At 36.3% G+C, this 18,285-nt stretch overlaps 1 protein-coding gene across 2 annotated transcripts in view; it reads right to left on the bottom strand.

The window, feature by feature from the left end:
• Positions 1 to 814: 814 nt before the first annotated feature.
• Positions 815 to 18,285, bottom strand: part of ATP13A3 (ATPase 13A3) — a 51,894-nt gene continuing 34,423 nt past the window's right edge. For both annotated transcript variants that reach the window (XM_032193074.1, XM_032193075.1), the window contains 19 exons: positions 17,843 to 17,993; positions 17,260 to 17,376; positions 15,679 to 15,696; positions 15,429 to 15,582; positions 15,219 to 15,339; positions 14,383 to 14,507; positions 13,390 to 13,568; positions 12,787 to 12,909; positions 12,626 to 12,705; positions 11,774 to 11,816; positions 11,569 to 11,678; positions 10,603 to 10,699; positions 9,675 to 9,747; positions 8,619 to 8,796; positions 7,744 to 7,928; positions 6,555 to 6,643; positions 6,044 to 6,124; positions 2,551 to 2,640; positions 815 to 1,043 (listed from right to left, as the gene is read on the bottom strand). In XM_032193074.1, coding sequence (XP_032048965.1) covers positions 846 to 1,043; positions 2,551 to 2,640; positions 6,044 to 6,124; positions 6,555 to 6,643; positions 7,744 to 7,928; positions 8,619 to 8,796; positions 9,675 to 9,747; positions 10,603 to 10,699; positions 11,569 to 11,678; positions 11,774 to 11,816; positions 12,626 to 12,705; positions 12,787 to 12,909; positions 13,390 to 13,568; positions 14,383 to 14,507; positions 15,219 to 15,339; positions 15,429 to 15,582; positions 15,679 to 15,696; positions 17,260 to 17,376; positions 17,843 to 17,993 — 2,212 coding nt within the window. In that variant the 3' untranslated portion in view covers positions 815 to 845. The remainder of the gene's footprint in view (positions 1,044 to 2,550; positions 2,641 to 6,043; positions 6,125 to 6,554; positions 6,644 to 7,743; positions 7,929 to 8,618; positions 8,797 to 9,674; positions 9,748 to 10,602; positions 10,700 to 11,568; positions 11,679 to 11,773; positions 11,817 to 12,625; positions 12,706 to 12,786; positions 12,910 to 13,389; positions 13,569 to 14,382; positions 14,508 to 15,218; positions 15,340 to 15,428; positions 15,583 to 15,678; positions 15,697 to 17,259; positions 17,377 to 17,842; positions 17,994 to 18,285) is intronic.

Genomic DNA, 18,285 nt, shown 5'->3' with positions numbered 1-18,285 from the left:
AAACCAGCCCTTCTGCTGGCAAAAGCAAGGTCTGTGGAGAAATGCATAGCTAAATGTGATAAAACGTGATACAGAATGAAGTGTTAGATTCTCCAGCCTTCCTTCTCCAACAATTTTAAGAGTGTAGCCAAATGCCTCCTCCTCTGAAGTTCACTGAAGCCCTTCCTCAGGTTTAGCTAGAAAAGCAGCTAAGAACCCACTTGAAAGCAATGTGCTTTCTTCTTAAGGATGGGGCGTATTGCTTCTACAGCATTTCCAGTTCCTGCTGTGGCAGACTGAAGTACTAAAACCCAAACATTATACCTGGAAACACTCCTTACTAGTACAGACAAATTTAGAGGTACACACACCAAAACTTTAGAACCGTTCTGAGGCACGAAGTCTTTCAGCAGTGAATATTAAAGAGAAAACAAACCAAAACAAAATGTATGACAAGGTTTTGGTTATTATGTGCCTCTAGTACTATCATGAAACCATTACATTATAGACCTTATATTAACACGAGCCCAGGTAAGCAAGTTAGAACCATGGTTAAGATACTCCAGGCAAATAAAGTGAACCTTTTAACTGCCCCGCAGTTTAAATCTTCAGATGCATCTTGTTTAAGAATAATGAAATTTGAAAGGTGGAAGGAAACACAATCTTCTTTTTTCTGCCTATAGTAACCTACATTTTTAAAATGTATATTCGTAAGATGTCTGGCTCTGAACTTTGTATTCAGAGAGATGAAACAGTTGGAAAAATCTGCATTAGAACTTGACATTTAGTATACAGCGTTTTCAAATAAAGCTTTAAAATTACATTCTTCTCAATACTACAAAGATACATGCCACCAAGATCCACTGTTACGTTAAAGTGATGATTTGATATGAACCATTTTCTTGGGATGGTACTTTAGCTTCCGTTGTTGTTCTGGGTTTTGGTGGCCATTCTGGATCAACCATCAGTTCCTGAGCTAGATGCATATACTTGGCTTTTGGCGCCTTCTTTCTGCAACCAAACAGGGAAGAAAGGAAACAGACTCCACAGCGATCCACTGCCTCCTGCAGAAGTGAACATATTTTAAAGTTAGGTTATCATAGAAAAAAATAATTCAACGGTAACTAACTAGAAAAAAATATAGTATTTTAGCTTCTACGTTACTGTGCCATTGTCACATGGGATGTAGAAAATATAGTAAAGAAGCTCTTCTGTTGGGTCATCTCTTCTATAATACAGTACTAATGACATTTTAAAAACATTAAGAAAATACAAGTATTCTGTATTATAGCAACATCTAATGTCACCAACAGCTTTCATGCATATTTTAAAATAGTTTTAATAAATACAAGTAAAATAACCACCATTAAGTGATGGTACTATTGAAGAGTATCAGCCTAGTCTAGAAAATTTAGTCAAATTTTCAGTTTCAAAACTCTTTTTAGTTGAGGGCGTCCAGCCAGCCACAAGAGGCAGAATTTAACTTGCTGGTACAGTGAGACCTGACAGTGTATTCAATAATAGGGAAGTCCCATAGGCAGGTAAAATCCTTATTAAAACAGACAAATTACAGAACTTCAGTATTCTCTTGGTCCTTAATACACGTAATTTAACTAGCTGGAGAAAAACACTAGTCCTCATTCTCAGGAGTGGACTCGTCTCACTTCCCAGACAGCGCCTGCAGTCTGTACAGCTGACATTTTAATGGAGAGACGTTCTCTAAGGTCTTCTTCATGCTCTGAATATAGATCAATAAATCGGTGAACTAAACCAAACTAGAGTCTTAAGCGTAACTTTCATTCTTCAGTGAGCACACAACTTGTTCTTCAACAGCCTCAAAAAGGCAAACACACTCCTGAAGTGAATTCATTTAATAAAATTTCGTGCTACAGAATAAACCAATGTAATGTTTAGCAAGAACACATACAACCAGCTAAGAGCAGTAAGTCAGAGGCTTAAAAAAGAAAAAGCTAGTTTATACATGATTCACATAGATTTCCTTCACGGATTAATGACAGAGGGGCAGACTCATCTAAAATTCATGGTTACCTGAAAAGCAGAAGCTAAGACCTGGATTATCCTAAACTATCTAACTATCTGGGGTAGTAATAAAGTACTCTAACCTACCCACCTTTTTTGTTTCATTTTTACCTACCGTAAATTACTGCTCTCACAGTGTTCTAAGATACTAAATCAAATTAATTTAATAAAGAACTGAGTTAGACCCAGAGTCAGCAGTTCTGCTTCCATGCAAATCAAGATACTTCCAGCCCTATCATGCTGATCTGTGACAATGCAAACAAAACTTGCTAACATGCAAACTGATAATAAAGTGAGGACAGTCTTAAAGGCAGTCCTCTGGGTTTGCTTCTCGAATCTCAGAAAACAGATCTAAAGTCTGTGTCAACAAGAAGAGAAATACAAAACCAGAAACCTTCCCTTTTAATATCCAAGTTAGAGAAATCTAAACAACCTTCAGCTTCAGATAAAACAACAGACACATTTAAAAAAAATAAAACTGAATTAATGTGCATGCACTCAAATGATGACAGCAAAATACTAGTCTCCAACCTGAGGCGGCTGGGGTATGGTGAGGCGATATTCTCCTTGTTTGTCTCGATTGAACACAACCTTCCAAAGGATCATATCAAGGAGGACAGTCTGTGAGACATTGCAGTGAGTAGGAAGAATTAAAAAAATTTATGATCATTGGTTGTTAGTGTGCACATTACAAATAAAACCTGAAATAGCGTGTTAAGGATAGACTAATTCAGTGCCAGGCAAAACAGAGCTTACGTTATTTGTCAGTACTTAAGTGATAAACATTTTCAAGTGCTGACATGAGATATAAGAATATGAACACATACTTTAAAAACAATAGCAGTAATGACCAAAACTGCATCCACCAATACAAGTAAAATTCATTAATTCACGTTGTTAATGTGCTTCAGTGCTCTAAAAAAAACCATGAAGCACCACAGACTTCAGTCCTTAAAGCCATTTCCCCTCAAACCATCTTTAACATCACAGCATACTTCATCCTATAGCTGTGCTTTGTCTGTCTTAAACCCTTGGCTTTCACAGAAAAGCTTTCCATGTGGCAAAGCTGAGCCATCAGTAGGAATTCTGGTGGCTCTAGCGGTTTCACCAGTAGTTCTGGATTTTGGAAAAGAGGGTGGAAGTCAAACAGCACACTCTGTACATCCGGTTATTTTCATATGATTGTGTGGGTGCACTTCAGAGCCTTGAACAAATGTAGCCATACAGGTGTGAACCTGCGTCTTCCAAGGCCTTGAGTCTATGACTCTCTGATCTTCAAACAGAATCTGTGTTTGACATCTGACTAACTTCTGCTGTTGAAGAAGTGAGCTGATGGACTAGACTTTTATAATGGGCTTTAATGCCTGGTAGAAACAATGTGCATACATTGCAAATCTAGTCTGGCATCCACACGGGAGGAGCAAAAGCTTCACACAGCATTTCAGTAAATAGGTTTGGAACAACCACATTTGGAAATAACTCCTGCTGTAGAAACAACTACAAAAACTACACACAAGCAGGGACAAAAGCATCAAACTGGGAAGCCTGACAAAAGAAGGTAAATAGAATCCTTCCCCGTATCTCATCATCATGAGGCACTTGAGGGGCAGTTACCAAAGAATGAGTCTGAGCAGAAGCAAGTATAGGTGATACACCTACAGAGTCCTTGTTAAAAGAAATAACAAGATGCCAAGAGCAGCTTTTCCTTAAGACTTAGAATGTAGACTGTTCCACTCAATAGCTCTGTAGTGCAAAGTCTAAGAAGAAAATGCAGGCAGGGACACAAGGCCAGGAGGGCAATGAGCTATGCTGGACGCAAAGGAATGAAAGAGACTGCATTTCCTACATGACACACTGGAGCTAATGACTTGGCACCACATGAAAAAGCTTCAGGAAGCCCAGAGTAGTACACTTAGAGGTGGACAAATACAGTTCAAAAGGTGGGACATGAGAAGGATGAAATTATGAAAGGCAAAGTGTGCACTGTAAAATTAGGTGTGGGATTTGAGGATCACTAGACAGGACTTGAATACTAAGCGAGTTTTCCAACGACACTAAATTGAGAGGAACTGCTGAGTCCCCTCTCTTTGACTAAACAAAGCACTAAGCAGTGACAGTGGAAGAAACAGGCTTTTAAGTCAAATACAGTATGTCCCAAACAATTAAAATCACAAAAAAACAAATTATACAATTGTACTCCACTACTAAAGTATGGGCAACAAGATAAATAGGAAATTCCACATAAAGGAAATATGACAAATTATCCCACCAGTTCTGCTAATGAAAGTAACTAAAACGTTGTAAGATAGCAGTTAAAACCTGCAGAGGAAGAAGAGAGTCTGGGGTTTGAAATACTTTGTGAAAGCAATGCTTTACAGGAAATACATTGCTTAGATCATGCATACTAGGAACTCCAAAGTTTACAGATGGATGTGGATACCAACAAGGCCCTGGAGCAGAACCTTATGAACATTTAAGCCAGAGGAGAAGCACAAGAGACAAGTACTAATATGTGGAGGAACACACTGTTTTAAATCAAACTTTCTACTAAAAAGGGAAGGGGAACAGGGAAGGGAAAATAAGTCAGTCTAGGAGGTTTCAAATTTATCAAAAAAACAAAAAGTCATGACTCTGTAGCTTCAGAATAACTCTCTATATAATTTGCAGAGAGCAATATACACAAAATTCATCACACAAAAAGGGAGGTAAAGAAGAAAACTAAGAGTTTAGTAGCACCAAAAAAATGGAGGCATGAAAGGGCACGTAAGAGAAGGCTCCATCACAGACAGGGTTAAAGTAACTACAGAACAATCTTAGAAAGGCACAGGATGATTAAAGAAAGATAAATTTGTAAACAGCAAGGCAAAGGCCGAATAATTTAGTATCTACTGTCACATCTTTTGGAAGAGACAGGTTATCACTTACATGAAAGCGATGAAATACATGTTCCTATCAGGAAGAATGTAATAGCATACATTGCGCATTATACTTGGAACACATTTTGATCTCAAAGCCTTGATCACTTTTATTAAAGTATCCTCAAAACTTTGGTTGATGTTACTTTTAATGTTGTGAACAGAAGGGAAAACTTGGTCAACTGGAAAAAATATTAATGCTGTAGTAATCTTCAAAGGCCAAAGTGGTATGATCCAAGCAAACATTATGCTGGTTACCTTGATAGCAATCTCTCACATAGTAATAGAAACACTGACGAGAAGGTGCAGATAATATTATATAGTAAAAATGTACACTTGTAGTAAGTACTAGATAATGTTAAAAGGCTTTTTCATCTTGCAGAAGAAAAATAACTAATGGCTGCAACCAAAAACCAAATGTATTCAGGTTGGAAGTAAGGCATCATTTTATCAGGAAGAACTAACCACAGGAGTAAATGACTAGCTTTGCATCCAGACTTCCTAGAAGATATGTCTCTTTTAACATAGATTCTCAGAAATAACATCGGTGTACCTGGACAAAAGGCAGGAAATGTTTCTGCCCACATTAACTCTTGAATCACAGCAGAAGGGGTTAAAATATCCTGAATGACTGACTTTGGACAAGATCAGGGCTGAAAAATGCAAATCTGCACAAACTTCTGCACTTAGACCAGATTAGATTGACAAGTTATACAGACAGACCTGCATTATTCTGAACATTAAGCTATGTTTATGATCCAATTGAATGAAGATATGCTCCCATAATGATTTTATATAGTAATATGTTATTCTGACTTGATTTAATACAGCAAATAAATATGGAGAGTATTCTCCTATGAACTAGTTGAAATAATTTTTTTTCTTTGCGACTAAAAAGGGTTTTAAAGTTATGCCTGTAACATGGAAAACACTGACGCCTTAAACCCAGCCTGGAAGGATGTTTTTAGAAATGTAAACCTAGAAAGAAAACAGTGGTCCACTTCCACTGATGTTCTGTGAAGATAAACCTTCTAAACAAAAACAAACCAAGCCCCTAAGAAAAACACTTAATAGATCAGTATTTTTTTTTTCCCATTTGAATTTCTTACCTCTGTCAACACGGATACAGCTGCATTGATGATAACAATAAAGAGAATTTTTAGGCGCCACTCATATGGCACACACACGAGCTGTGAAAAAAGTTGCCAGAGGTTAACACCACAAACATTTAAAAACTTATTCCAAACTGACTCCAAGTTATGGATCCATATGCCCATGTAAATATATAAGTACATTTGCACATAAACCCAGATGTATTAAAACATTAATACTTAATGCCAGTCCATTAGGTTATATTGCTTCTCATTCTTCTTGTCTCCCTGAGAACATTTTAATGCCTTTAATCACTCATCCAGTTGGAAATTCAATGTGAAGTTTTATCAAAAAAGAGGGACGCTTATTTAAGCATTTCAGTTGTCTCTCTACATACTGATTTTGAGTAAATTACCTCCCCTCCCGCATAGATTGGAAATTAAAACTCTAAAGGGTCAGGTTTGCTCAAGAGGCACCCAGCCAGTTATCCCAAGAAGTACAGATACCCGCATATCTGCTGAATCTTACCTCAAGAAATGTGTCAATAGATTCAACGGGATGCAACATGATGAAAAATATGAATACATAAAGAACTATCACAGAAGTAACAAACAGAACTGTAAATAAAAAAAAATAAAAAACATTTTATTCAGACCATCCCGCAGTCAGAGTTTGACAGGTCTTACATATATCATAGGTTTGCCCTCTAAGTATCAGCATCTAAACCTCATGAAGGTGCTTTTTATCCCACAACACAAGCTACGCTAATAGTCAGAGACAGAACAAAAAAAGAGCGAAGTATCTACTTGCAAGAGCTGGGATTTTTATTTTTTTTAATTTCTTTTTGGTTTTGTTTGATTTTCTTTTGAAACAGGTTAAGACCACAAAGCTAGAGTGATTTCAGAGAAAACGCACAGCAAGCTTTCAGCTATGTAACTGCGTCATCCCTCTCCCAAAGTACTTTATCCTCTCCTTATTGCTGGAATATATATACACACACATACACTTACATATTTTTATATGTATGTATATATATAAATACATACACAGGCTTATATCTTTGTCTCTAGTTATGCAGTAAGTCACAGGCAAACAAAAATATTTGTTAATAGACCACAACTAAGCACACAACTTTCTACTGAGCAGTTTTTCCCAGTTTGTTACAGTTAAGCTCAAAACAGAGTGACAAGTTCAAGGTTCTGAAGACTAGTCAGCTAATTATTAAAATATACTGGATATATTTTCAACAGAATTATAAAAACATTAGCAAGCAAATACCGCAAACATACAGGCCAAACAATTTAACATTATTACAAAAAGCAAAGAGTTTAGTCATATCAACCTGCCAGAAATGCCATGAGTCAATGAGAAAACTTCAGACAGTGCCATGGCCCTGCCTGCGTTTACAGGATTTCCCAGCTGCATTCACTTTAAAAGTATATCATACATAATTAACTTTAAAGACATAGATATTCTTGTCTTATACAAACAAAATAACTATTACACCACTGTTTGATACTTCCTTATTTCTGTCTGTGATTACCAGAGGACAATTGTACTATGTTCTTCTAGGAACCCTATTCTTGCTGAAGCAGCACATCAGAACTGTAAGCAAGCCATGGATGAGTAAGCACAAAGTAATTCACTTGGAGTTTTACCTGACCGTATATAATAAGATAACATCTTATATAGCTGTATATAATAAGAAAGGACTTACAATTTTTGTAGCATGGTTGTCTAAAGGGCTTTCCTTTAGAAAAGACAATTGCCACTATGAGGTACTGAAAGCTGGATATAAAAAACAAAGTTGTGTTTTCATAATTTTTAATGTTATGTTCATCTTCAGTTTCATTCCCATCATGTGCAGAGCTGGAGTTTATGGCATCCAACATATTACATGCACTACAACACAAACATTTAACACTGCGTTAAGGAGAAAAGGCAAACAAGGCTGAATTATAGTCATTAATAAAAGAAATGGCAGAACAAATTACTGCAGTAGATAAAAAAGCATATCCTTGAACACCTACTACATGTAATAAGAATTAAACTCAAGACTATGGCAGGGAAATAATTTTTGTGAATTCTGTGCTTCAAGTTCTTTTATGCTTCCAGCTTGTAAGTTCCCTACATGAACTGTATAGGGACTGTCACTGTGGATAAACTCTGAAGACAGGTAAGAAAATACTGTAAACTAGAAAAAAATATTAAAATGAAAACACCTCTTCATTTTCAGAAATATGAATTTGATTTACTGGAACTTTAACAGGAAAACAAAACTTTATATTATAAAGTTGAAGTAGGTCTGAACTATGAACTGAAAATTTCAATCTTTACTGTCCCAAAGATGAAGAAAGAGTCTTCAGACCCTGCAATCTGGCTCTGACCCAGTTCTGCATCTCAGTCATTGGATAGCTCCTATATATTAGCATGCTTTTAACAAAAAAATAAAAATATAAAAATCAGTAGACTAACAAGTTGCCATACAGAAGTTTAATTTACAAAACCCAAATTAAGTAGATAAAGAAAGCATTACTGATGATCCTTTTCTGATCATTACTATATTATGTACAGAGTCACTGAAACACTTACTCAGAGTCTGTTGTCCAAGGTTCATACCAGGGCTGCTGTTTGACCCAAAAGAATCCAAAGGTTTGGAAAGCAAGACAGATGATGATCTGAGACAAAACGGAACACAGAAGTGGACCTGAGATAAGACCTGATGGAGGCCTTCGTGCGACAAGCTCCTTCCAAGCAGGGTTCAGACTCACTGTAAAAAGAAAGAAAAAAATACATATTGCATCATAATGGTTTTCAACAGTTAGCCTGTTCACATTCTGTGGAATTAAAACAACTCATTCATAACCTCTAGAGCTTTACACTTTAGAAATTTATCTGTGTAGTCCCAAACTGGGAGTGTGAGACCACCTGAAAAAGATTATACATCCCTAGAGTAATGCCATAGTGCCTTATATAAACCAGTTACTCCTTGCAGCACAGGACAATAATATAAACCATGAGACTTAAGGAATTAGTGTGTCTGGCCAAACTCCAGATATGTCAGTTATAAAATTCTAGGGTGAACTTCCCATTTGTTTGGCACAAGAGCTTATAGCTAGCTTCCTTGATTTTGGCCTCCCATTGCTTCAACGCAGCAATTTCTATTAAACTTGAAAAACAGAATTCTGCTGTTAGTTGATGGGCTGAGTGCTGGGATCATATGTGGAATTCACCAGTTAATAGTTCACAAGTGTAACATTTTCTGGACAGAAGTTCAACTAAAAATGCGAGAAGTCAAAACATTTGAGAAAGATCATGTTGGAACAATTACTGTTTGGATTCCAAAAACAGTTTCCTCACATCAGGACGGATTTGTGACTTCCTGTACTGTGAAGAGCTACTTTTCAAAGCTCATGCCCATGACCTGCTTTTTGCATGAGGGCATTTCACAAACATCAGCTGAATCTGATCTGATACTGAGGTTTAGTGTTTAGTTTGTTTTTGAATGCAGATACTGTAATAGCTGTAACACCTTAACTGTACACAACCCAGTGCTTATTCCAGTGAACAGCAGGATGTTAAAGAGAATCTGACCACATAAAAATTGCTTCATTGAAGCCAGCAGGGGTAGTTCAGCACAATACTTACTAGTGAAGACAACCACCAAAATGATTGCCAAATCGATGAAGAGAAACTGGAAATCTCCCAAATTGCTCAGGATCTAGACAGAAATCACAACTGAAACATTGGTAATTTCTTCACACCAAAACGTATCTTACAGAGAAACTCTATTGCATCAATTGCTTATATTTTACTCTATACATCAGGCAGCTTCCTGCCAAACTGGATTCCTTTATCTGCAAATCTTGAGTACTCTACAACTGATAGATCAATAAGGTATGAAAATTTCCGTTTCAAAGTGTACAAGCTTTTTGTAATTGAAAGTTGTTTCAATTCAAACTTACATTACTGAATCTTATAAACCCATGAAATATTAGCTTAGGCATACAGTTCTCTAAATAATGTAACTTCTGTATGGAGTCACACACTAGTCAAAACTTCCAGCTCAAAAGGTCCATTTGTATTTTGTGATCCAATTAAACAGCTCACATGTGCCATACTGAGAGTCCAATCACATTAAAAGGAAATACTGCTTACTTTTTCTCCCTCCTAATGCTATACCTGTAGCTGCTCTATTTCAATCCCTACTTAAAGGGATTATACCATTCTAAAATAAAGCTAGAATATTTTAAAATGTTGACCATTTGTAAATAATTCAAAAATTTATATTTTTTTACTTATATGTTTATTTGGACTCCAATTGTAGAGACTCTCTATTCACAGGCATTAATTACTGCCTTTTTAAAATATATCAATGTGTTTTTCCAACAGTTAGCACAAAAAAAGCAAACAATGCTGTGACTAACATTACATTCTAAAAACTGTCTTTGGATTAAAGGTGAATGTTGCATATTTGCAAAGAAATTTGCAACTATTGCAACTATTTCTTAAATATTTATCAACTTTCAAATCTGAATTACGTTGACACTGTGCTTAACTACAATTAAATACTTACAGAATATAGCAGAGTAACACTGATGTACTGGATAATGCTGTACAATGCCATAAATTTAAATACACAGAAGGAAGTTATTAAAGCAGCACGACCTTCCCTGTCAAAACAAATGCAATCATGTAAGTTGAAAGCTTTCTGTACAAGACATTACACTCCACTTAGCAAAACATTAACTGCAACTGCAATTAAACGTATCCTCAAGCCTTGTGAGAGACACTAGGCTGAAGACAAGCGCTCAGACAGAAAAAACAGGGTTCAGAATGATACAATTTCAGATACAGAATCAGAAGCACGCCCACTGAACTGAGCCACCACCATCCTGCAATGTTCTCTGCCTTTACATGGCTTTCTAACAGAGGTTTTAAAATGAAGATCTGCCTGTAAATGCTTCTGTGTAACACAGGTTTGCTACATGTATTAAATGACCATGCAGTCACAACTACTGACTTCAGAAATGTTTCTGTAATGTTTCTGTACATCCATTACTTCGTTAGTTCCACATAGATTAAATTAGGTTCTTCTCTGGTGGACTTCTTTCTAAAATTATTATCTACCTTCCAATTCTAGGATCAAGAATCGGTCAAACTCTACCTAGAAAATTTGTTTTCTCCTTAATATGGTGCTGAGAAGCAAAGACATAGGAAGAATTTTACTGCTTGCAATTACACACAGCCTTTGTGGAAACCATAGTCACTAAGACATCAAATTAAGTACTAACACGTAGAGCCCTCTCTCATTCTTTAAGAAATGAGCTTTCTGTGGACTAAACGATTTAAAACAAAATGCTAAATCATACTTTTACATGTCCTTATTACTCAAAGTACTTTCAGTAAAGAAACATTTACTTAAAATGTACTGCTTATCCTTTACTTCAACAGGACCTCCTGGAACATCAAACATATAATAAGACAAGGTAAATAAAATGAGTTACAGGGACATGTTTAAGCTCATAGAAAGTGGCATTACCTGATTAGCTTTGGCACACAGGAAATATTAGGTGTCCTGGAAGTGAACGGTGATGCCACAGAAGCCTCAAGTTCAGACAAAGATATACCACCATGTGCTCTCTTTAGCGCCTGCCAATTAGTATTGAAATAAAGAACATTTTAAAACATGCTTTCAGCTGTAAAACTTAATTGAGCAGTTCTATACGCAAAATAGAAATACTTACACCACAGTCATTTGCACCATCTCCACACATGCCCACATAGTAACTATGAAGAACAAACAGATGTTAGGATTCTGGACTATTCCCAAATCATAGTACGCTTAACTCATTTCACCAAATACTTCTGTATTATTTGACATGCTCTGGGTTTGTGCAAAAATAAATAATTCTTGGTGCTAAGAGCAATTAATGTTCCTATTATAAATATAAGGAAGCAGACAGAAAAGTAATGTGACTCAACCATTTTTCATTTGATTAGATTAACCTGGCAATCAGCCCTCTATCATTCCAAGGTCTATAGCATCTTCACTGTAAGCAGGACAGACTTCTGTACTATTTTGTATAGCTACAAAATTAAAAAAAAAAATAATCCTGTAAGTGTCAAAAAATAAAAATAAAATTAAAAAAGCTTCTGAAAAATCATAAAGAAGTAGTCACAGGAGTAAAAATCTCTAGGTTAACAGTTGGAGCCTTGATGCTGACTGACAGTATGTTGACAATAAGTGAATGGAAATCATCTCATTAGTACTTCTTTAATACACAGAAGTTTGATCCATTTGTTCACTAAGCCAAGCAATCAGATAACTAAATATGCTAGTTAGTTTAGTTATTTGACACTTAGAGTTTCATGAAAAGTCTGAACCTCGCACAACTTTGATATCCACAGCTAACCAGTAGATGGTGGTACTCTCATTCTAGGTCAGCTAATAGGCTTATTTACTAACCCTGGGAAGTGATCTTAGCCCAGTCTTGCATTCAGTGTATCAGTTATCAGCATACATTGATTTTTCTTCCTCGTCACATCAAACGCCTTGTCAACCCACCATCCCTTTCTATACTCGAAGAAATACTTACTCTACATTTTGTAAAGCTTCCACCAACTGAGTTTTCTGATCAGGTGCCATGCGAGCAAACACAGTCCCACGTAACACAAGCTGGAAGACAAAAATTTCTTAGTGCTTAGCAGGACAGTCTGTTCACCATCAAAAGTGCTCAGATTCAAGTAAAATGCTCACCTTGGGTACCAGGTCCTGAAAATGCTCTAAAATCACTGCAAATGACTTTCCATTCATTGCAAAATGGTATTTGGTCATCTGAAGATCCTCAAGGCTTTCATGGACCAATTTAACTGGAATATCCTGTCAAAAGTAGTTTAAATTTCTAGCTGTAGTGCATTTACATAGGTACTTTGTAATTTCAAGACAATACACACAGGATTATTCCTCAATATACCACACTAGTGCATGCTTCTAAGAGTTGTATTGAAAGAAAACCTCATACAACTACAGCATTTATTTACTAACAAGAATACATGGTATAATATTTCCACTACATCTAGCAAAAGCAGTCTTAATGGATTGAAACGTGGAAAAAACCTTCTGCACAGCTACAACATCAAATCTCTCATTGAAGTTGAAGAACTAGCTCCTCAAGCTTTTTTTTTTTTTTTTTTTTTTTTTTTTACTACTTCTTGATATTTAAAAAACTAAGTTAAGTAGTACATCGTTTTTGAATTACTACTTAATGGCAGATTTCCTATTTAAGGGAATACTAAAAAGGGAAAAAACTGAACAGCAAAACTGTTTATAGTCTTAAGGGTGTAACAGTGCTCAAATTACCTCTGAGTTTATGGCTGGTGATGAACTAGTGCATCTTGAGAGGGTATCTGCATAATGCCAGTTGATTCTGGCAGCCTGCCCATCCTTTGGAGGTAGTGCTTCAGCAATAATGACCTTATCCTGAGGTAGAATCATTCCACAGTCTCTGGCCACAGAGATAGCAGTTAACATGTTATCCCCTGTGAAATAATTGCATTGTAAAAGGCTCGAGTTAAAGAAGGATCAACAGCATACAGTGATATTCAACACAAAAGGAAAAGCTAACAAAGTCTGTTTTAAGCCAGGAGGAGGACAACTGCTGAATGTACCAGTAACACCCTAGGGCCAAACAAGTCTACAGGTACAGAAGTCATGGTTTATCTGTTAAATTCCTCACCTGCACTAGCATCACCCCTTTTTAAACACTGTTATAGGCCATGCAAAATAAACAGTCCTGTTGCTACCCATTATAAGTTTGTTCTAAGGTTGTAATATTTGTGATATAGAAAAAGCCAATGCTCATATCTCATAGAAAACCTAGCACAGATAAACACAGCCCACAAGCAGGATAAGAAGCTATTTGTACAAAACAAAAAATCCAGAGTGACTTAACATAACTCAAAACAGTAGGGACAAAACCTCAGGAGGTTATGAAGTTCCATCTCCTGTTCAAAGCTAGTTATGAGATTAGACTTAAAGTTTCCCCTAGTACAAAGACCTCCAGAGATTTTTCGCCCTTCAATTCAACATGAAGTAACTTGTGAATTCTACAAAGAACTGGAATTAACCCCTTTTACTGATTTCAGGCCTCTGACTTGCCTAAGCATCTTTCAACCAAAATGAAAGGTCTGAATAGTTTCACAATAGTTTACAAACTTAATTCTGGCATACAGACAGTATAATCCCAGTCTACCGACACAAAAATTTTTACTTCAAACACCACAACTGAAGTAAGTCAGACCAAAAAAGACTAATTTTTATCTTTGGAATATGAATGTTTGTTTACATGCTAACCTGTAACCATGACAGTGCGAATGTTGGCTTTATGCAAATCTTCAAGTACAGCAGGGGTTTCTTTCTTTAGTTTGTTTTGCATTATGATTAACCCCATAAAATCCATGTTGGTTTCAATAGCATCTCTGTATAAAAGAAGGCAAGGAAAAGAACATTGGAAGAATTACACTTATTCAACATAGCCTAAAGAACCTATTTCTGGTTATCAAATTAAAGAGAAAATTTTATTTTAATATGAAGTGTGAAGAATTCACTTCACAGAAAGTGACCCAGGAGAGACCGTCATTCTCATTCATTTATACTTATTTCCTTTAAGTAAATTTAAAATAAAAGTTGTGTTTCTACTCAAACATAACTGTATGTTTTTTCAATGAGAACTCATTCTAGAAGTTACATTCTCAAAAAGAAAGGATAGTCCTGGAAAAAAGTGCTCTGAAACAGCATTCACAACCAAATTTTAGAATGTTGAGGATGCACATCTGATTTCTTTTCCAAATTAGCTGAACCTTAACGTAGAAACAAATTCCACTGCCAAAGCTAGAAAGATTAATATACACTAAGTAAAGCAGCTCAATTTTATTTTACATGAAACTCAGTGGATTTATAGGTCTCACGTATTCCACTGCTACTCTAGATTCTAACTCCTTGTCTTAAATTCCTAGGTACTGTCCAGAGTACAAATAATGAATACACAGAACTACATGTCAATACAGAAGCCAGCTAAAGAAGAGTAGTAATTGGTTTAAACTGAAGTAAACTGTATGTGATTAATACAAAGCATGCAGCTTTTAAAGTCTGTTACTTAGCTAAAGAATAAAAAGTGAAATCACTCTTACCTATTAATAGTCTGAACTTTGTGCCATGTAAGTTTAGACTCCAATTTTCTGTGAGCAAGAGCAATAACTCGAAAGCCCTGCTTAGTGTATTCTTCCAGGACACTCTCAAAGTCAACAGGAACTTAAAAAGGAAGGTTGAGTTTAGAGTTATTAAAATTAGCCACTTTACAGCTGAGCTACACAGGAAAAAAAAATTAGCTCGTCCCTTACCCGTTTCTGGCTTACACAAGCTGGCAATCACTTCAGGGGCACCTTTCATATAAGCATCCATTCTCTTCTCCCCGAGAGTTTTTGCTATCACACACATACGTTGCAGAACTGAAGAAAATGGAAACTGGCGCACAATTCCAATCTCATAACCGGTCTGTGTAATATGGGACAGAAGCAGAAAAAGGTTACATACATAAATGCTGAAAAAAATAAGAAAAGAAGTAGATGCTTAACTGAAAAACATACTTACTGAAAGCTCAAACAATTCCTAAAAAAAGAAAGAAAAATATTTATTGTAAATATTTTGAAGTATTTTTCCAGATACAAAATTATTTAAACATAAACCAGTAAATGAATCTATACAGCATTCTCAATATAGTTGAACTGCTTCTGTAATGGATTTCATAAAAGTTGAATATGAATACACTGCATTCATTTAGTGCCTTTTAGATTAAATGAGACATATCAGAATTTGATTTGTTGATCGGAAATTGCAAAAGACCTTTCACAGTCCAACCTGTGTCTGCTTAGCCTATGCAAATGTCATGGTTTTGGCTGAGATAAAGTTATCTTTGTAAAAGCTTGCATGATGCCACGTTTTGAATTTTTGATGAAAACAGTGGTAACACAGCAATGTTTTTAGTTGTGGCAGAGCACTGTTTACACAGAGCCAAGGACTTTCCAGTGCTGCCCTGCCAGCCAGGAGGCTGGGGGGTATGCAAGAAGCTGGAGGAGGCACAGCCTGACCAAAGGGATGCCCCATACCACGTGGCATCATGTTCAGCAATAAAAGCTAAAGTTAAGGGGGAAAAGGGGGACATTTGGAGTGATGGCACGTCTTCCCAAGAACCTCTTACATGTGATGAGCCCTGCTTTCCTGGAAGCGGCTGCACACCTGTTTGCCGATGAGAAGTAGCAACGAATTCCTTATTTTGCTTTGCTTGTACATGCAGCTTTTGCTTTACCCAGAACTGTCTTTATCTCAATCTACGAGTTCCCACACTTTTACCTTGCTGATTCTTTCCCCATCCCGCCTGGGGGAGAGCAAGCAAGCAGCTGTGTGGTACGTAGCTCCTTGCTTGGGTTAAACCACAACACTAAATTATCAAAGCACCAGGATATTTCAGAATGAGGCCACGGTTTATACCACAGAAAAATCATGTAGTAAGTTTTAAGAACGTTCATAATTTGTCAGTTACTGCACATTAATGACAGCTCTGCACGTACGCTGAGTTCTGAACAAGAAAAGCTTCTATCCACTGCAGGAGAAGACTCATAGAACAACCAACCTGCAATACCCTCCTGCTACCTTACTCTGTCTTAATCTGCGTATAATCACTCACTCTAATTCCCTGTTTATAAAAAAAATCTGCTAAGTAGATTTTATTTAATTTAGCATTTACAACATCCATCTCTAAAAAGTACAAGAGTGGCAAAATTCTATACCATGCAGTGACATTAACAAAACATCGTTCTAACTGAAGATGCAAGGGTAAGCACACCTAAGCACTTCTTTAGCACAGTAAGAATTTGGTAATGATACTACTAATAAAATGCCTAGACTCAAAAAGCATAACCAGCATAACCTTATAACCAGTCTATAGGGGTAACAATGCTGGCAAATCAGTCTGCTCATCTTGAAAGTGCCATATACTGACGCACTATCTTCAACAGCACATTAAAATGTTTTCTCTATCTTTGCCATCAAAAAAAAAATCCCAGTTCTGATAATGTTTGAATTATATCATCCAGAACCATACCATAAAATAAAAGGTATTCATTAAATATGAATGATTAGTTTAATTTAACACATTGCTTTGAATTTTTATACCATTTCTTGGTCAGTTGCTTGCTTGGATTCTGGAAAAAGTTGTTTTGAAGGTCGAACCACTGTTGGCATAATTCGATTATGAAGGGCTGTTTCCTCTTCTGTTGCTTCTTCTAAAATCTGTACAAATTAGTTGATTATTTTAAATACATTAATTAACATTGATTTTCTCATAATGTAATTTTCAGGAAAACAACAGCCTTGGAAATCAGCCCAAGGCGCAATAATCATTCTAAACAAGATTTACCATGAGTATTAAGTGTTCTAATTCAGCAGTTAACTTAAGATCCACTTAGTTATTTTACACTTTTATTATATACAGTAAAATCTTGCCGTGCATCAGAAAGGAGTAAAATCAGCTGTTCAGAGGCTCTTATTTCTATGAATTGTTGCACAGCATAAGATTTAGCAACACTTACATATTAAAACTTCCTTTTCACATTGACATACAGGCATTGCCAAAAGCCTACTGTTTCAAAGTTATGGCTTTTGAAGTCACATAATGGCATATCTCGTATTTGAAAGTGCAGGAAACACCAGATTGCTGGACTTTATGCTACTTCTCTTGGAGAAGAGAGACACTTACCCATCCTATTGCTTCAAACATCTTCAGATCGAGTGGATCCCCAGAAAGCACCCCTTCAATTTTTGTAAGTGAATGACAAGTTGCCATGCAAGCAACAAACTCAGACTTCAGCAAGCTTTCACTGCAAGCCCTCTCTTCCGGCAAAAGGAAACTGAAACAATGAAGTTATAATATACTTAGCACTCTAATTATTTAGTATGAGCCAATTCAAAAGATTTGTTTAGATTAACAGACAAGAATTGACTGTACAAGTCTCTTCACTTCTATTTTTACACATCACAGAAAACAGATCAAGACTCCGGGCTGGAATCTTCAGAAATAGTCAGAACTTTCATTCAAAAATTCTGTTAATTCACACTGTAGTTTGATTTCCTTGTACAAAGGCCTCTTACCACTTTATATGCAATTCAATTAGCTAAGCCAATTTGTTTCAGCAGCCCAAA

Source organism: Aythya fuligula, chromosome 9 (genome assembly GCF_009819795.1).
Source record: "Aythya fuligula isolate bAytFul2 chromosome 9, bAytFul2.pri, whole genome shotgun sequence".
Classification (NCBI taxonomy): Eukaryota; Metazoa; Chordata; class Aves; order Anseriformes; family Anatidae; genus Aythya; species Aythya fuligula.
Note: the sequence above shows the minus strand (reverse complement) of the source record. Positions and strands in the feature narration are given on the sequence as shown.